The sequence below is a fragment of the Molothrus aeneus genome, chromosome 8 (assembly GCF_037042795.1).
Source record: "Molothrus aeneus isolate 106 chromosome 8, BPBGC_Maene_1.0, whole genome shotgun sequence".
Classification (NCBI taxonomy): Eukaryota; Metazoa; Chordata; class Aves; order Passeriformes; family Icteridae; genus Molothrus; species Molothrus aeneus.
This window is the reverse complement of record NC_089653.1, coordinates 20,871,004-20,891,804: the sequence shown is the minus strand read 5'-3', so window position 1 is coordinate 20,891,804 and position 20,801 is coordinate 20,871,004. Positions and strand designations below refer to the sequence as shown.

General features: G+C 41.0%; 1 protein-coding gene across 4 annotated transcripts in view; it reads left to right on the top strand.

Moving 5' to 3' along the window:
- The window catches only part of BLNK (B cell linker), an 83,942-nt gene that overhangs the window by 31,617 nt on the left and 31,524 nt on the right, over positions 1-20,801 (top strand). For 2 of the 4 annotated variants that reach the window (XM_066554504.1, XM_066554500.1), the window contains exon 1: positions 9,922-10,060. The exons of the other annotated variants lie outside the window; for them this stretch is intronic. In XM_066554504.1, the coding sequence (XP_066410601.1) occupies positions 10,014-10,060 (47 nt within the window). In that variant the 5' untranslated portion in view covers positions 9,922-10,013. Of the gene's footprint in view, positions 1-9,921; positions 10,061-20,801 lie in introns of those variants that run through there. 4 annotated transcript variants of the gene reach the window in all.

Here is a 20,801-nt window from a genome sequence, read left to right as displayed (position 1 = left end):
ATATTACTGGTATAAATATTGTTCATATATAGCCCACAAATAGATTTAAATACTCTCTGAAAAGGCATTCCAAAGTCAATTATTTCTTAGTATTAATTTTTATTTTTAATGAAATAGAAGTATGATTCACATGTATAGTCTTAGAGGTAATCTCTGCTAGATTGTCCCTTTCCAGGGATTAATTCCAAATTACAGATAAACCAACAAATTTCAACAATTTCAGCTTTTAACCAAAAGCAGTACTATTTATGTATCATATACCTCCATGCATTGGTATTTTATTGGGTTTTCTCTTAAAAACAAAAAAAGGCAGCTAAGTAAATACTGCAAAATAACAACTGTAGCTAATTTCTGATCACAGACCTTACAGATAATGTCTTTCCAGCAACACTTTTCTATCATCACCAAGATGACTATAGCTTCAGATCCTCTGTTAATCACAGTGAATAATGGGAATAAATTCATCAGGATTAAAGAATTAAATGCTCCCGAACCAGCCTAAGACGAAACCAACACATCTGTATACATCTATACCTGTCATGTACCTTGTAGAGTCCACAGGATGGAGCACCACTTTCTGGACAGATTTGAAGTGCTGTTCAGTCACAACCAATGCCCCAAGAACATTTTGAAGCACAGCCCCAGGGCATAGCTCCAGCAGACACCCAGGCTTAGGCTTAGAACTCATTCTACACCAAGCTCAAAATGTCCCTCCTTTATCAGCATTTCTTTCTACTCTGACATCCTTGTGCATCAGCTTCCTTAAAGCAAAGCAGTTCTGGGCCAGGTCAAAGGTGGGTGTCAGGTGACATTTGTGACACCCGATGCTCGAGGAAGAAAAGAAGGAGCGGATGGGTTCGGGTGGGCACCTCCACACCCGTGTGTGAATTGTCACTGCTGGGCTGCAGTGACACCCCACACACCACCCGAAACAAACAAAATTGCACTGTGCACTTCGACTCAGGTAGTATCAGTTCCACCAGGAATGAGCACAATAATAGAAATCTGTAATTTCTTTAGAAGCCTCATGATACTCTGAGTAGTTTTTTTCATACAAGGAGCAATTCTCCTGTGAACAGAACGATGAAAGTTAACCGACCTCAAGGAAAGGTTAAGCTTGAAAGAAATCACAATGCCTAAGGAAAAGATACCTTAAAAACCAGTAACTTCTCCTTGGAAGACTCTACTGTATCAGTACTGTCTTCCTATTTGCTAATACAAACATTTTCTATCAAAAGCTATACAAATACCATACACCTTGTGAGTAGTTTCAAATGACAAACAGTGCAATCTAGTCTGCACTCATCAGTCTGCTTATAAACACAATCCTGACTCAACATCATTACGACAAAATGAACAGGACTGTTTCAAATGTATGACATAACCCTAGATAGCTACAATACAGAGAAAGGTGTTAAATATCTAAATCCATGCTGCAGATGTTGATAAAATTCGCTAACAACCAGAAATTAAAAATCTTGTAGAGCTATCACCAATGCATATTATTCCTAAACTAACAGTCAGAAACTTTCTTCCATCACAAAATACTTTAGTTGGTAATTTCCTCAACGCAGAGACCTTCTTGTTCTCTATTATAACACTATATAAAAAAGGGAAGATTGTTTATAAATAATACAATGAAGTAGAATGGACATTCAAATTTACATATATATGTTTCTTTACATGTAGACTTCTGTCATATTTTCTTTCTTCTTTCCTTTCTGAATATCGTATTTTACCTTTGTATTTTAAAACTGAAGGGAAGTTATTCTGAAATCCAGTGTTTGATAGTAAACATAGACTTTTTGTCCCAATATCCTCTGGGAGGGGAAAGATGCAGAATCATATGACCACAAACTTATAAAGTAACTCTTTTAAATTATGTACTCCAGCAATAAATGCTTCACATTAGGATCTATAAAAATAATAACCCTCTCTGATATAGTGTTGGACTCCAATTCATCTGCTACATTTTTGTGGTCTTAATGCAATTAAAGTTACCAACGATGTAAACATATCCTTAGCAACAATCCACAAAATTTGCAGCTGTAGACAACAGAAAAATTTCATGGCTGTAGTTACAAGTCTAAACAATTTTTCACCACAGAAGAGAGTATTCCATTAAAGTGTTTATCTTTGGTCATAAGATGTTCTCTTGCTATTATTTCAAATAGTAGTTTGATACTTATTAAGACAATAATTTCTTTCTTTAGAAAGTCTCCCATCTCCCTGATCATTTTACTGGGGTTTATTTAGGGTGGCAAAAAAACTTTTGAAACTCTTTCTGTTCAGTGATATCTCTGCTTCCAGAACACAGTGGCAGGCAATTTCAATTATCCAGGAAACAGGAGAGAGCAGTCTTAAGCAGATGGAAACACATGAGAATAGAAAAGACTACAGATAAAATAATCGTTCCTGTTCTTAAGCAGGAATAGGAAAACGCTCAGACAGCATAATTATGGTCAGTGAAGTGCAGATTACCAAACTGTGCCAGAGAATACACCCACCAACCCTTTCCCTTTGCTTGTATGTATTACAGGCCAGTGCACGAAAGAAGTGGTTTAGAAATTGTTAGTTTTTAAGCATTTTTCAGATACTGAAGGCATCATGGTATGTGTAACAGCCCTATACAAAAATGACCTTATTTCAATACATTCCTTTCACTTTGAAATTTTAAACATTTGTGCAGCCTTTTGTCCATGTGAGCAATTTCATCAGCAGGGACACAAACATATTTAGAGCATTCACCATCCATGCCTGAATGCTGACTGATGCTCGTGGCTGGCCAGGCTGCAAAGAGCCCTGTATCCCTACACCCTCCCTCCCGTGGTTAGGCTCACAGTGGGACAAGTGGCCACTTAGGGGCATCTCCATGGCAGTCACTCGGGACTGCTGGAAGGGGATCAGGTTTGCAGAGCAGTTCCCAAGAGTCACTGTGGGTGTCAGCTGGCTCCAAGACAGGTCACTGCCTCTGAGGCAATCTGATCTCAAATGCTTTGAGTTTGACATTAAATAATTAGTGTGTCTGTAGGAGCAATTCTTGTGTTTCTGTATGCACATGAAACAGATGACAGTAAAACTGAAAAGCAGAAGTGCAGCTTTTGCACAGTCCCCAGAGAAAGATAACATATATTCTCAGCAGGTGCTAAAATGTGTTTGCTCAGAAGACTCTTCATGGGAAAATCCTACTAAATTTACTGTTTTCACATCTTTGCCTGCAGTACATGCCTACATGTATGACCTGTTTCCTCCAGTGAGCCTAATGACAAACCCAAATCCCATTCAATAAAATTTAGAGTTGCAGTTTCAACTGCATCTTCTATTACTAGTACTGTAAGACCAGCTTTGAGTATGCCATTGGTATCCAAAATGATAGAGGATTAAAGTTTTAAGATTTCTAGGGCAGCTGATAGGAATCGTCCAAAATCGACACTGTGACATTGAGCTATTTGACCCACAGTGAGAAGACCAAAACTCCTGAAAATCAGTGTTATGTGAAAACACGTGGGACAGAAATGTACTCTCTTCTCATCATGTGTAATTTTACCTGTACAAGAAGTGTTTCCTAGTTTAAAATGGCATATAAGCATCCTGGGAAGGGAGAATATTCCATTGAACGAGATACTAGATTGGAAAAAAATAGAGATGTATTATTTTAAATAAAAAGCAGAACTATTTCACCTGTTTGTAGCAATCAGTAAGTAGCAAATATAGAGAATATTATGAGAAATCATGTTCCATAAACTCATGCTTTCCAAATACCAGCTATGGGACACTGAATAGTAAGTTACGTAGGCAGCGTGTTGACCAAAATAGAAATTGAGGGGGCAAAAACTACGTCTAAATTGACATAGTTTTAAACAATAGAGTTTGAGTGCATTTCTGGCCTGGTATGAAGTACCACTAATTTGCATTCAGATCCATATGATCAAGCATAAAACCCTCACAGGCAGCATGTGACCATCTACTGCTAATTTTCTGTTTCCCCTGCACTCTTCACTGCCACAGCCCATTGCTGGCACATCTTCCTACAGATATTCTGAAAGTAGAAGAAATCAAATACATACAAAATATTATCAAACAGCACATTTTGTTAGGGAAAAAAAATGAGCTTGCAGCACGACTGCAGATTCCAGTTCAGATTCACGTGGTTTGTACTTGGGCTGTCTTCCGATGCAGATGGCACCAGTTTGGGCTATTTTCACTCTACAGCCATGAAAAAGAGAACTGCAGCAATCATTTCTTAACTTTCATGTGAACACAGACTGATCAAGCCAAATTCCTGTTACTGACCAGTTATATTTACATTTAAATTACAGTGCTTCTATGGCTGGAGCTCTCTCTTTAGTGCTAATCTAGTAGCTCAGAGCTCAAGCAGTAGATGCCTCTTTTAAATAGAGTCCTTCATGTTTGAATACATACTGTCTTTGAAGCAATTATCAATCTAAGATCAAAGACAGCCTGTAGATATGGGCAGGGAGAAGTACCTCTGAGCTAGGTGAAACACTATGACCTCAAGAGAGTAAAATCAGACAGATATTTTGAAGTGAATTATCAATCATTTTACATACTGCTCAGGAGAGCTTATAGTGGAGCTCTATTGCTGGGATTTCCTAAAGGAAAAGCCAAGCAAAAGCTCACAAAGCTGTCTTTTAAAGAGCAAATTGTGCAATATCCTGTGATTCTCCACACTCCCCAAAAGTAGGGAAGTCAAAATCAAAGAACACACTCGGCAAGAGACGGTTGTACATTAAATACTCTCCATTAATTCTTTCATATAAAGAACAGTTGGATCCTTCACTCCTGAGTATTTCTAAGAAAAAAAATTGGCCCAATCACCTCTAATAATGTTGGAGAGAAAGCTTTGTTAATAGAGAAGGAGTTAAGAAATGGGTTTCCTAACATGACTGAGAGAAAAAGTCATATATGGTCATGTTATGAATAAAAATGAAACCTGGTAATCCAACTGATTACTTACTTCAAATCAGGTTTCTTGGCAGTTTCATAGACATTGAAGGCACTAGACTGTATCGATGAGCATTAATGTAATCCGTAAAAAGTAGCTTCCTCTTGAATAGTCATGCATAGATTGAGATCCTTTGATGCAGCACTGTCTCCTCAAAGCATCAAAAATAAGCATTAAAGAGATTCACTGTAAATCACTTTAATCTACTTGAAGTTCTTTTTATTCAGCTTCTCATTGCTAAATGTGAATTTACAATTAAAGCTTTTATCTCAACTGTGTGAAACCCTAGAGGTTCAGAAATGGCAACTGAGAGCCAAGGCTGCACCTGTACCCTGGCTTGGACTTTTCACCCTTTCCTGCAGCTTGATTGTCCATCTCTCCTGTGTGCCAGAGCTCCTGCCTGGGACACATTCCTAGGGTTTCTTGCTGGGCAGAAGTTGCTAAGGGTAGATGCTGCTGCACCACTGAGCCTCACCCCAGCAGCAGCCAGGATGTGGCTTCAGGCATCAACCCAGAGCAAGAGCTCAAACAGGCCCCCAGGTTCCCTAGAATAATTAGTTCCCTAGACTAATATGTCACAAAATCATACTCTGTAACTTGCATTAAGACAATGGCAAAAATAGTCTCTTTAAAAAGCTGTTAGCATCAAAACTTAAGAATCTTAAAGGAAGATATGCATAGCTGTTATATTTAAATTTAATAGCTTCAGCAGGAACCCCCGACAAACCCAAAATCAGCATACAAACCATGTATTAAACCAGGGAGTGTTAATTTCAGTGGAAATAAGAAAAGGCAGTCATCAAAGGAGTCAGAGAAAAACCTTCAGGCAAGAAAATACACCCATCTTGTCAGTGATAGCTGCCAAACCCTGGACTTTGTTTATTTCTCTACAATTGACTCTGTGAAGATGCTTTTTCTGATCTAGGGACATCACGTAACAAGAACTAAAATGCTTTAGACAAGTCATCTGATCCTTTGTTTCTATGCTACAGGAGTCTTTTATCTACTCAGAAATCCAAAGTAAAACCAAAAATCATTCTAACAATAGGATATAGAAAACTGGAGCCCTGAAACAGGACATACCTGGCAATTCACAGTTTTGACCAAATGATGCTCACAGTCTTTGTCACAGAGTTTGTTTCAGCTAGTCTAGTTTTGACCATGCCTCAATGGCCTCACAGCTCTGAAACAGAAACCAGAACATGCCACCAGAATGAGGCAGCATGTGGAAGGAAAGAGCTGGTTAGAAATTAACAGCAGAAAACAGCAGAGGGGATAAAAAACACATTCTGTTTCTGAACATGTTTATCAACATGCTTTATCAAATGCTAAAGAAGTTGCTTTTAAAAATCCATCTATTTATGAGCATAAATGGGGAATTACGCAGTCATACTGGGAGAGGATGAGAGAGACCAACCCAGACTGAGCCACAGCACTTGCAAAGAAGACAAAATTATGTTACAACAGACAGTGGCATTTATAAAATCTATTCAAGCATATAGAAGGCCTTTTTCAAAATTACAATGGCATTTTGAGCATCAAAAATTTAAAATAGAAATGCATGTATATTCTGTAAGCCATCCTGCCAAGGGACTTAACTGGCAAATCCTGCATACCTGCATTAGGTAATAGTGCCAGGAATTCATCCCCTATCCTTTGCAGCCATATAAAGGAAAATAAAGTTAGTGCCTATCTACATAATCACCAAAGTTACAGTCTGTGTGGATGCAGGTTCTTAAAACATTAGATAAGAAAATACAATTTAGGCAAAAGGCTTCAGTGATGTTGCTCCAGAGAAGCAGTACTGTGGGAACACCTCTGCAAAACACCTCATCCAAGATTTCAAGATACATTCTTCTGGAACACCATTATGCCCCACAGCCCTGTCCCTCAGCTGGGCAGGCTGGCCCAGGCTCCCAGGCCATGTCTCAGCAGACAGCAGCACAATCCCCACTGGCCCCAGATGTGCCAGGGAGCAGGAGGTGACACAGCCATCCCTCAAAACAAATCCCCATCGACCCAAAACAGTCCCTGTGGCTGGGGAGGAGAGTTTCTTGTTAACCATCACTATGGTCAAGATGCCACCCACGTGGTAAAAAAAATCCCAGTTCCTCTTTGGCCTTGTCCAAATGAGCATATTATGTCAAAGAGGGAGAGTTGCTGGGGTTACAACTACAGAAATAGCATGACATTATGTGTGCTGTGTGGCTCAACCCTACCACTGCCTGCATCTCTCCCAGGGCTCCAGAAGAGAAAGGCAGGGTGTTGTTTCCTGCACTGGGGGTCAGTCAGGCCCTGCCCCCACCTCAGCCTGAGCCCCAGAGACACCGTTTTGGGGTGATAAGTAAGGCTGTATTGATGGAGAAACTCTTGTTCCTTGCCCTGTCCCTCGTGCAGGGCTGCAGGTCCCTGGTGCTGTCCCTGCCAGCTGGACACTGCAGTGTGTCCCTGTCCATATGGGCTGTACAAATCCACCTGACCACAGACAGGATCAGTCTCAACATGGGCCAGGAGTTCAGACTCTGCAAACACCTGCTGAGCAAAAAGGAGAGGCCTGGGGCTGTTTGGAAGGACTTGGCCATGCCCTTCTTTATTTAAGGTTTTTCTCTAGTGGATTTTCTATATCATTGTACCCAAACTGGCCTTTTCAGCACTGGGGCAGATAGCCCCAGGCTGACTTGGAGGCAGACCAGAGAGAGCTAAGCAGGTGCCACAGAATCTCATGAACAAGTCTTGTGTAATGAAGACTTTTTTAGGAGTAACTTCTTGGCAGCAGTACCAGTCTAAGAAGTCACATGCACTATTCTGCTCACCCTGCACTGCACACTCACAAACATCTGTGCACCAAATCAAACCAAAGAACTGATGCAGCTAAAAACCCCGATTTTTGTGACTTTTTGCTCATCTGTTTGTAGTGGACTCCTTCACCAGTCCATGTAGCATAGCTACACAAACACAGGGGCCAGCAGATGACCAGGATGAGAAATCCTGTGTGAGTCAAAGTGTCACTGAGCCCTGCGTGCACAGGACTGGGGGACTGCCCTGAGCATGACACATCAGCAGCCACCCCTTCCTGGGAGCAGGGAGGTGACAGCACCGCAAGCACAGGCGAGAAAACCTCGGCACTGGCACTGCAGAGTTTTAAAGCTGTAGCTTTGGTTGAGTCAGGAAGAAACAAGGTTAAACCAGCACAGTATTGCAGATGACAGACCCCAGAGATCCCAAACGAAAACAGCCCAGGATTTCTGCGACAGTCTGGCAAGAGGAGTTGTTGTGTAAGGGAAACCACTGCAGGAGCCTACTGAGCAAACCTCTTATTCTGATATGTGTTCAGATAAGTGGGAAGATTATATAAGCGAAAGGGAAAGTGACACAGCAATATATTCCCATCTACTTCTTCACACTGTCAGTGTGAATTTTAACTAATTCAAAATTAATTTAATTTTGAAAATAAGTTTTAGGGAGCAAAATTGCAAAGTTGACCGGACCACAACCAGATACAATGCAACGTGGAATTCCAGTTTTGTGTATTACGTGACATTCAACATTATATTATTTCTTAAAGCCAAACCTTTTAAGATACCCCAAAAAAAAGCAAGCAATTTGTACCCTATCAGCCCAGCCTAGAAAATACTGTATTCAAACATCAAGCAATTCCTATGCTGAAAGCTCAGAGACCAAAAACACCAGCCTGCCAAGATCACAACGATACTGCTATCAAAGACAAAAATCTCCTGGCAGGCGATTTCCCCAGAGTCACCTGCACTAACCAGGAAACTCTGTTTTACTCCTTCAGTTTCACAAGAAAAAAACTTTAGTCAGTACTGTCTGGGGAGAAGAATTCCACGGGAAAACCTAGCCAAGTGGCAATCAGAATCCCACCAAGAAATTCCTTTGTGTGTCCCCAAAGCACATTGTACATATCAAAATATATTAACATGATGTAGATGCACACATAAAAAAAAAATTACAAGGTTTCTTCCCTAGAACAGCCTTAGGTTATAAACTAAGCTGCAGAGAGGCCAAAGATACAGAAGAGGAGCAGTAAGAGCCATCCTCCAAAGGTGCAGAATTCAAATGAATCAGCCAATAATAATAATAATAATAATAATAATAATAATAATAATAATAATAATAATAATAATAATAATAATAATAATGGCTGGATGTGAGCAACTGCCTATGCTGCCCCTCAGAAGCAATTGGCTGCCTCCAAAGTTCAGCTTTATAGAGGAAAATATGGTTGAGCTTAAGACTGAGCAAAAAGTCCCAAGCTCAGAGATACCAGAGCCATAAAACACAGTCAGCTGCCCGTACCTTGGGTGGGAACAGCCTTGCTGTGTCTCTGAAAGGATCAGGGTTTTAAATTAGTTTTAAAATAGGGTAAGAAACCTTTTTTTTTTCCATTACAGTTAGATTCAAAAGCATGGGGGAAAAGATGGTCGTTTTCTCTTGCTTTTACTGGGCAACCTCGGGAAAGGAAAAGTTCCCTCGCAGCATGTTCCCACCTGGCACAAATTCACCAGGAGCGGGGAGGAGGAGGAGGGGAACGAGGCCTCGCATCTCTCCCCGCAGCCGGTGAAATCCCCTGTGGGCTGGACAGGTGACAGCGAGCGGCTCACCGGTCCCGGCACGGCCCGCTGGGCTCGCCGCATCCAGGCCCCTCCTCAGCTCCCCCGAGCCAGCGCGGCCGGGCCGCTCCTCAGCTCCTCTCAACCAGCGCGGCCGGGCCGCTCCTCGGCCGCCCCGAGCCAACGAGGCCCGGCGGCTCCGGCGGCAGGGGCGGATCAGCGGGGCCCCGCGCCCCCGTTCCCGAAGGCTCCTCCTCGGCTCCCGCCTCCGCAGCCACCTGTACGCGCCCCGGGCGGGGCGGGGCCGGCCAAGCCCCGGGTCCCTCCTCTGCCGGTGCCTGCGGGTGGGACGGGACGGGGAGAGGCTCCGGCAGCGCGGCGGGACCCGTCGGAGGGAGAGCCCGGCCCGGGGAAGAGGCGGCGCCGGTAGGTGCCGGGCCGAGGGCAGCGCGTCCCGGGGGGCAGCGCTCACGGGCATGGACAAGCTCAACAGGCTGACGGTGCCGGCCGGAGAGAAGTTCAGGTAGGGCTGGTCCGCTCCCGGCTCCTGCGGGAAGGCAGCGGTGGGAAGGCAGCGGTGGGACGAGGCGCTTCCCGCAGCGCAGCGCGGGGGGATCGGGAGTTGCCGAGGCACGAGGAAGTTGGCAGGGGTTTTAGAGTAAAAGAGAGTTTTACCCGTTTTGACCCGCTGGCCAGGGCGCCGCAAGGAAGTGCGGGAGGTAAACACGGGTTTGGAGTGGATAACGCAGATTTCGAAGCAAAATATGTGTCGGTTTCACCTGCGGCGCAAAAAGGAATATTTTCAAAGTGTCTATTTTCAAAGCTGTAAGGAAATACTGTGTAACTCATTATGATGTATGAGTCTTATGCAAATTAGAAAAGCTTAATTAATTGCTTAATGCTTTAATGTCTCATGAAGATGGCTTTTGCAGTTAAGTTTTGTAATGTTTCCTAATCTTCGAAAGAACTGGTGGAATAGAGGGAACTGGAGAACGGGAAATGTTCCTAAGTGAAGGAGAACAATGTTAAATACAGGGTTTGAGAGGAAAAAAAGCAGAAGCTGGCCATTACTGAAGTATTTTTAGTGTGTCTCGCTTCGTGTGCTGCTACAGTTGGCACCTCGAGTCTCTTTCATCGTGACTTTCTGTATTTCTGAATGCTTAAAAGAAGTTCTGTTTCAGGTTAAGGTAACATGGAATTCTTTTCCTCCTCTGAAAAAATATGAATGAAATACTGAAAAATATTTTGTCCTAAAATAAGTCATACTTCAAGACTCAATACTAACTTATAAACCCTTCTCAAGTCTCTCTCCCCAGAAACCTTCATGCAAACTGGAATAATCTTTTGTAAAGCTAATTTTGATGGAATGCAGTTTATCGATACCGAGATTCCCCATACTTGGCAATGTTGTTGTTTGGGGCTGTACTTGCAGAGCTGCAGTGACACTGATGCTCCTCAGGCAGGCACAGCTAATGAAAGCCAAGCAGGCTGCATCCTAAGCCCAGCCAAGGACTCTGTGGAAGGCTCAATGAACAGGGGGAAGAACGCAGGGAATTTCCTCATTGCCTGCAATTTACCACCTTAAGTAGCCTGAACTGGTTTCAATGGTGTCAGCTCGGTGTTGGTCTAAACTAGCTAAATAACAAGTTGAGAAACAAGATGGAAAGCTTGATTCTGTCCATTAGTGGTACATAAAAACATTAAGAACATACCCTCGGCTGTCATAAAATTGTAGCTGGGATTCTCCTGCACTTTTGCAAACAATTAAAGCAGGATTACTTTCAAGTATCTAAAGTGGGTCTATGTGTGAGAGTTATAATGGCCCACAACTTTTTGGTGAACTGATTCAAAAGCCCTAAACCTGAAAGGCAGCACCACCCCTCTGCTGCACCTTCACATAGACTACACTCTCCATCTCATCTGAGGTTTTAATATTGTTGTAAAATAGGAAAGAGAAAGAAGTAGTCTGCTTTCCAGTATTAACCTGAAGTATTACAAGTTAGTTTTTCTCTTCTACTCATGGCCAATTCAACTGATTTGTGCAGGGAAGGAAGGAGCACCCATTTCTCAAGTGTGTGAGCGTTCTCACCACACACAGCAGACAGCATGCTTTGACTTGAGCATGTTGAAATACTCCTTAGAAACTTGGATATGTGGCTACAAAATCTTACTGGTGTTAGAATTTTAAAACCTGAAGGCAGAGCTTTCCATGAGTAGATATTCACAGGATAAATTTAAGAGAGATATGCAAATACAGGAAGAAATCAGCATAATGTGGCAGCAGCCTTCTTCTTCATCTTTGAAACACCTGGGTACCCCCTCATGCTCTGTGACCTGTTAACAGTGCAGTTGACTTCCTAATTCCACACCTGTCTCTATGGAACACACATAGGTGGTTCAGAGTTTGTACTGAATGTTACATGATCTAAATGGTTATGTCAAAATTGTACTTTTCTTCATATGCTAAGATGCAATGCCAAGAAACATTCCTGCCAAACACAGTTTCAATTTATGTGATTATAGTTTGCATTTTTAAAGACAACTTTCTTAAAATTTCTGCTTTGTTGCAGCAAAAGTTAAAAAAGCACTACTGTTGAGTCTGAGAGAGGCTCTTTTTATTTTTTTAAGTGTAGACCTGAAAAGCTAGATATTATGTGGTTTTGCTAAGCTCAACTATTCTCCATGGGTGTAGTTGAGCCTACCAGACCTAGCTTTTTGTTGCATTAGCAAATCTTACATCAGATCTGAATTCGTAACATGTTCCATTTGTTAAGTTTATTGCTACAATAAGAACTTTAAATGTTCTTATATGTCTGTCTGCCTAACATGTTGTGGTATGTACATTGTTTGCAGTTAAGCCACTCAACTTCAGTAATAGTTAGACAGGAATGCTGGAACTTCATGGAATTCTGGTATTAATTTCTATATAGTTTCTCATAAGGTATGCACAGTATTATACAAATATTCCCTCAGAGTACATTGTGTGTTCTAACCACTTCCTTATAGTCAGGAAAATTAATTCAAAGGCTTGGTTATTTATTGTGAGATAAACTAAATTGTGGTTCTTAGAAGTAATTTGGTACTTTGAATGGTTTCCCAAAGAGTGGAGTGAATACACGAGCAATACCCATACTGCCATAGCAAGCTCTAGTGTGCCTGGATTTCAGTCTGAACTTCAGGAAAAAAAATTATGCTGCAAACATACAGAAATAGATGCACTCATGATCAGGGACAGTAGGCAGCATGGGTAATGGGAAGTTAGAAGCTCAAAAGAAAAGTCTGCACTAACCTTGCAAACTCTTTTATGGTTTAACTTCCCTATTAAATAATTTCTAGCTACTATATGTGACTGTGTCACAGCATCTTTTCAGACTTGCTACATTTTTTTAAGACCACAAACCTTATGATGACCCTCTGCCCACAGCTGGCTTTGCTGTGTAGCACAAAGTCCTTCTGAAGGCGTCATCACCACTGTGGTGATGGGCAAACCATGGCACAAAACAGTGTGCCACAGGCTTTCACTTGCCTAAGGTCATGCAGCTAGGAAGTTCCAGATTGAAAACAGCCTTTTCCAAGAGCAGTTTCATGTTAATTTCACATGACTTCATTAATTTGCAGCACTCCTTCTCTGCCCCCAGCAAAAACAAAGGTTTAAAATCCCTATCTCCAAGCATAATGTCCATTTAAAAGGAAGTGGAAATAAACTGGCAATTTACTTTTCTCAGGTTGAACAAGTGTGTCTGGGGGGTTTTTTGCAAGACTTTGTATTAGTCCTCGTTGTTAAACAGAAGGGTTTAAATCCTAATTCTATGAAAATCAAGAGGGATTTCCTTAAGGCCTGAATGTCTGTTGTCTGTCAAACCAGGATGTGTTTATAGTCTTCACTAATTTTCTACTGGTAGCTTGGCTGTAACTGCTAGACCTTTTTCTTTAACAGAGGATCTTCTGGCAATGTCTTCTTGAAAGTGTATAGTAGAAAAAAAATAATTCATTTGGGATTGAACTTTTATTTATTATCTCAAATTTCATCCTATGTATAGGATGCTTTACCATAGGGAGCATTTACTTTTGGAGAAAATGTTTGGGGAATATCCGAATATGAGTTTTGTACTGTTTTATTATAGTAGTTCTACAAATTTCTCTTAGTGGTAGCAAACAGTTTTAGAAATTTAATCTGTTTTTTCAAGGCAAATTTTAACTTAGTTTTTTACCTCAGTGAACTTGAACAGGACAAAAGAACAAAAATAAACTCAAGCAAGAAATGAACTGGAAGTAACCTATAGAATGTTCTCCATGACAGAATTAGGCATCAAAGCCCACATCCAATTTTAACATCTCAACCTCTCATTAGTTACATAGAGTCCAGAGGAAAGGCTCTGCTAATGATAGAATCATTCCCTGGTTTGTGTTGAAAGGGACCATCCTGTTCCTATCCCTCTGCCATGGGCAGGGAAACCTTCCACTAGATCAGGTTGCTCAAAGCCCCATCCCACCTGGCCTTGAACACTTCCAGGGATGGGACAGCCACAAGTTCTCAAGCCAACCTGTTCCAGTGTCTTACCACCTTCACAGTAAAGAATTTCTTCCTAATATCCAAACTGCTCTGTTTGATGCCATTCCCCTTGTCCTATTACTGCTTACCCTTGTAATCAGCTGCTCTCCAGCTTTCTTATACACCCCTACAGTTACTAAAAGGCTGCAATAAGATCACCCCAGAGCTTTGCCTTTTCCACGCTGAACAATCCCAATTCTCTCAGCCTCACTTCTGCTCTTCCACCTCTGGAGATCTCCCCTTTCTAGCAAAAGTCTAATCTGCCCTAAGGAGATAACAGCTGGGAAGGTCTTCTGCTCTTCAGCACCCATTGCCACCCACAGCCACCTCCTGTCTCAGCTTCCAGTGTCTCCTGACAACTTCCCACTCACAGTACCACTCTGTGGTGGCAGCAGCTTTTGTGGCACACCCGTGTTTTAGCCCAGCAAAGTGTAGGCTGAACATAAAAGGTCACATGAAATCCCACTTGAGTGATTTGCAGTCTTCAAAACTGAGTTTCACAGGCACAGGGAAAGGAGGACACCAGCTGCATTTGCTGCGCTGATGAGCACAAGCAAAAGTTTTTTCTGTAGGATTGTTAGGTCCTGTTTGCCATACAAAGCACAATTTATGTCAGCTTAAATAGTTCATGAATTCTCTCTCATCTCTGGACTTTGGAATGAAATGAGATAGGAAGTGCAAACTTCCCCAAATACCACTGCAAAAATCTATTCTTTCACTCAGTGGGACTTCTCCAGTCAAATCCTCTTGCTTCTTCCTCTGACCTTGCTTCAGCACAACATAGCCTCCATCCCATCTATATTTGTCCTGCTTTATTTCCTTCTCTCTGCACAACCACTTCATTCTACCAATCCCTTTAAAGCTTCTTTTCTTCTTTCCAGCTATGTCATCCAATCTGGACTAATCCCCAGGCTAATAAAGCAACCAACCAAAACAACCAAACCTGAAACACACTAATTTTTATTTAAAACAAACCAAAAAAAAAAAAAAAAAAAAAAAAAAAAAAACCACCAAAAAAAAAAACACCCACCCACAAACTGAAGGAGGGAAGAAACCCAAACTAAACCACCACATAGGATTTATTTCTGCCTATAATGCTGTTTATAGAGAGTATGTTTGTGTGACTGTGATCTATGTGTGTTTTAAACAGAAATATGGCAATGTGGACAAAATGATGCAGTATAATATTGAAACTATCAAGAGATGCCCTGCTTTAGTCTCTGCAGGTAGACAGCAGTGTAAGGGTGTAATGTGTTCGCAAGATCAGCTATGCTTATGTAGTACCTATAGCTGCATTCTTCTTGTGCTGGCAAAATTATTAAGTAATTGGCAAATAAATTATGTTCCAAATAAAATAAGGTCTTGAAGTGACACTAAAGGCCTGCTAAAATAACTGCTAAAATAACTGTCCAGAGTAGGAGCATTTGTCAACCATAGCAATGACAAGTGACACCATCCTTGGCCTGCAACTGTCAGTTACTCAGCAGAAGTGAAAAATTTAAATTTGATCTAATGACTTAGGGTGGTTTTTTTTGTTTTTTTTCAGTAAAATAATAAATTATTAAGAGCCAAGCAAATAACCCAATAAATTAATTTTCATGCCCATGGGGAAAAAACATTCTAGCAAACATGGCAAAACTCTTTTTTTACCATTAGTTTATAAATGTGCCCCACACAGCTGTGTAGAGTGCTAGATATTAAATCATCATTTGATTTTGCAGGTACCCAGTGATATGTTGATTCCAGAACAAACAGTTTTATGTTTTACAGAATCATACAAAATCTATGTACTGCACAGGACATGAAAATGTGACAGATGCTTTGCTTTTGGAAGGCAAATATGACAATCATAAATCATCATGAAAACACCCCACTGGAAAACTATATTAGTTTATATGCTCAGCAGACAAGAGGATTGAAAAATTGATGGAAAACAGTAGCTAAAAGGGACAGTACTTTCCCATTTGGCTGTAGGTATCATCTTAGATTTTTGGTAAACTGTAAGAGGATGCAATGTAGATATGTCTGGTTTGTGCCAGCTGTAATCAATTACTGAACAGTAACAGAAGCTTGAAAATTCTATTAGCATCTTTATCCTAATTGGTTAGTATATACATTTTGAACAAGTTTATTTTCCTGACATAAGCAAAGCCAGATGTGCAATGCTACAGGTTTATGACCTCAACATAAATTACTACATGGTAAATACTTTAAAAAGAATTGAAGTAAGGTATTTTATATGTAAATGTGAAATGTAAATTATAATGAGTACATAATGTTCTCATATGTATTATGAGGCAGTAATATGAAAATGACTATATGTTTTTCAAGCTTAATTCAAGGGAACACCAGGTGAAGTGAGCTATTAATAGAAGAGGCTATACCATGTGTCTTAGTGTTTCCTTCCTGTCTTAAAATATGGATGCTGTAGGCATCTCTGCAAGATGCACAGAGGTGCTACTGAAGCTGTAGCTACATGGCCAGTTGAATTTGGCATAAGTCTGAGCTGCTGCCAAAAGAGCAGATCCCTTTCTTCCACCCTCCCGAGGCCCCTGCTCACCCTGCCTCTCTCTGCCCTCTCACTGGCACCAGGGCTCCAATGACCACGTGACAGAGCTGGGTCTGATCCTGCTGATATCTGAACTGGCAAAAGAAAAAAGAAGTTAATTTCCCAGCTGGAATTCCTATGATTCATCATAGTTGGGGAAGCACCTAGGGCAGAGAGGAGTGGAATTTCCCCTTTCAGTGGCAGCCCACGTGGGCTCCATTAAAGTGACCTAGGGACCAGCCAGGGAATTTCTCCAGAGTTTTAACAAAATTTGATTGGCTTCAGAACAAAACAAACAAAACTGATCCATGAGCAGCCTCCATTAGGTTTCTGTTAGTGCCACCCCACATCTATGATGGGTATAATGCTTCTGTAGCTTGAGCAAGAACACTTTCAGCCCAAGTACAGTAGTGTTTGTCAGTGGGAATATTCTGGGTCCATACCAGATCCTGTCTTTATTCATTTCCCTGCAATGTCTTTCTGCTGCTTCTTCTTGTTGAACTATAAAAGCCACTTAAGTCTTGTAAATTTCTGCCCTTGTTCTCCTTCAGTGGCCAGGCTGTAGGGTACTAATCCTTCAGGGAGGTACAGCACTCACTTAGTTTTAACTGGAACTGCATTTTAGAGTAGCTGAATGGGTTGAATTTCTTCCTGCTGCTTGAAAACCTTCAAGAAAAGTGGAGTAAGTCTTGTGAATGTGGTTTCTGTGTGGGGGTTGTTTTTTTTGTTTTGTGTTTTAAAACATTAACTTACATCCAGAGAGCTGGTGCAAAAAAGATCAGCAAACCAAAAAATGGCTCAAGACAGAGCAGATCAGTTACAGAACAGAAAACATAGCTTATCTTTTTATGTCAAGGAGTGACATGTAATATTCACTTACATATTGTACTACCTTATTTTCTGTATTCCCTACAGTTTCACTGTTATTCAGTTGGGATAAAGGAAGAGCAATCTGCATAAGAGGGGAGAGGTGTCCAAACCTTGGAAGTTTTGTTTGCTTGCTTGCTTGCTTGCTTGTTTGTTTCCAGGCAAATTCAAATGCTTAGTATTGGAAACCTAGAATGGGTTCTTTCAATATGCAAACTCCCAATCACCTCAGAGTACTTACACTTTTTACTTTCATGTTAGGCATGATTTCTGTCAAGAATGTATTATTCCTTTGCATGCTACATTTTTTATTAACTCAGTGAATATTAGTACTTACCAGTACAAGGAGGACTGACAGCTTTTTTGTAAAGATTAGTAGAGGACAAATGAAGATGAAAAATGCAAGCAATATTTAGCCTTTCTGTGCCTCTGTGTGTACCATGTAAACACACACCTGCTCTACCAATGGGGTTTGCCTTTAGGCAAAACAGTGGATGATTCAAAAGTGAGCAGAACAGGATGTTTCTGAGACTTTAAGAAATCAACACTCTTGTCTAAATGAATATAAACTATTGTCATTTCCCCTTGTGCATCTCTCAAACACGGGTGAGAACAATTCCTTGTTTCCTCTTCCTCTCAGATAGGTAGCTGTAATTGACTTCTCCCAATAAGCAAACTTCTTTGAACTTTTCTTGTCAGCTTTGAGATAGCTTTACAGATAAATATCAAAGGCTCAGTGCCTTGAATGGATGGTTTGGTGCCACAGGTTACCACCTCCGGTTCCAAACTTCCTCTTCTCCCACCAAGAAAGCCATTGCAGGGGGGGATAAAGTCCCCGAGTGGATGGGGGCTCCAAGGCCACCTTGGACCAGCAGCTACTGAAGTGGTAGCACTGACTGCACATCTGACTGCACCTCAAGGATTTAGCTGTCTCTCGTACACATTTTTATGCAGTTTACACATATCACAGCCTTAGAAAACACCAGCTGTGACACAGGTGGCTGATTCAACCTGCCATTCCTTGCAGAGGCTCCCACTCTTGCTGTTCCAGTAGAATATATGGGTGTGCATCTGGAGATCTGAAGCACCTGAAGGAGGTTTAATGAGATGCTTGCTTTATTTGGTATTTCTTTTTGCTTTCTACTGAGGAATTAGAAGTGAAGTTGAAGGGGGTAGAGTTGTTTTATAACATTTAATTGCATTGTCTTTGAGGCACAAAAATGACAAGTAATATGAAAATACATCTGAAAAGACACCCACTTCACCAAAATCCATGTTCTTCCACAAAGACCATGGCAGGAGCATTGCTTTCATGGAAGCCTGGCATAGGAAAGGTGGTCCTTTTCTGGTGTGTTAATTCAGTTTGAGAAGATAATTCAACAAAAGAGCTACATGCTTTTCAAAATCTCAAGTAGTAGTTTTATAAATCCCCTTGTAGGTAAGCAGGTTCTCTCCCCAAAAGGAAGCAGGAGTCCTCCCTTTGTCCAGAAACAATAACTTTCTTTCTTGATTTGGTTGCCTGCATAGCTATTTATAAAACTGAAGGATAATAGAAACACAAAACAAAGACCAGCTGGGATAATTGTGCTGTGAGAAGCCATAAAGGAGGGGTCTGGACATGCTATTCTTTCTTCAGTTTCAAATTCTAATGTGGGGGTTTTTTTAATTAACAGAAGTAGCTGTTATAATTTTTAAATTTCTGCTCTTTGAGTTTTGGTTTGTATCTTCTAATAACTTAGCTTTTATTCTCCAAATTTCGTTGCTTTCTGTTTTGTGGTTCTTTCCTTATAGCTGAGGCAAGTGGGTATTTTTGGAGATTTTTTGTGTTACGTCTAAATTTGCACTTAATAAATCTCATGCTAGGTTTCTAATGCCAAGTATTTAAATTTACCTGAAAAAGAACCCATTCCATATTACACAAATCTGTCTGAAAGCAAGACAGACTCCTCTTCCTCAAGTCTAGGGACTCTGTACCTCATCTCACATCTGAGTTGAAAACTTGTTGCACACTTTATTCTTCTTCATTTTTCTCTTTAAAACCTATTTGGAAAGCTTTTGTAGGATAGTGTGCATGCAAAAGAGCCAAAGGCTTCCAGATGATGTTTGAAGGTGGGGATGTGTCACAGGCCAGGTCCACCCATCATCCTCACTTCATCATCACATATTCCTCATGAGCTGAGCTGTGACCAGATCAAAGAGAGGGTGGGTTTGTTTATTTTGTTTTATCTTGAGGCAGCTCTGACAGTCCTTGAGTGCAGCAAGCGCACAACAAATCCTTCTTTCAGGATGTATGGTATTTGTAATGGGAAAACTTTGCACCTTCCTTCAAGCACTTATCACAGCTACTGACCCCTTTGTCATTTGATCTGATAATTCTGAATGACTGGAGTTTTTAGCTACAAAAATAGCAACACAGGGCTAAAGAGTTTTGGTTTAGGTTTCTGTCCTTTTTTTATTATTATTCCTTCCAACATGTAAGAATTTCTAATGTACTTGTAAGAAACCTAAAACTTTTATTAGCACCTACAGCCAAGACTTCTGAACTTGCTGTCTGCAGAACTTTGAAAATCTATTATGTGCCATAAGATCCTGAACAAAGGGTCTCATCCAGTCTATGCAAGTTACAATTAAAATGGATCTCAAAATATCTATTGCTGAAATGTGTTTTCAAAGATTAGCAGTAACACAGACTGCACTTTTATCTGCAAACCTGATTTTGCATAAAAAGATCCCAAGCAGGTTTAATGAAGAGTTGGAGCTTGTAGTTAAAGAAGCAACTTTTAAGTTTTACCTCTTGATTATCTTTAATTATATGCAATGCCAAGTAAGACAAGCATTACTCATTATTTTTATTTACAGTACTAGCTGATGGAGGTCCTTGAGTGTTTCTAGTATCTGCTCATCCCAAGAGAGCACTAGAGAATAAACATTAGATGGTGACAAGGTCCTGACTCAGGTGTTGTGAAGGAGGAGGTTGTAGTTCTGTACCTGACACAAGGGCTGCCTGCCTGCCCTGGGCCATGGCAGCCCCCATTGCCTGGGTGCTCTCGGGGCTGCTGCTCTGGTGAGGTCCTCTCTCAACAAACCCCTTTTCTTGGAGTGCAATCTCAAGTATTTGAGAGCCATACAACAAGTATTTTAGTAGTCAGATATGTAGATTCAGTCAGAGCTTTAGGTGTATATATATATATGCCCTTCTGTGTTTCACTTTCCTCATCACTCTGGAATGGCCTTTGGGCCTGGGATTGAGTGCGTGAAGATTTGGAGAACCCTCTTGCCATAGACTTTTCTATCTGC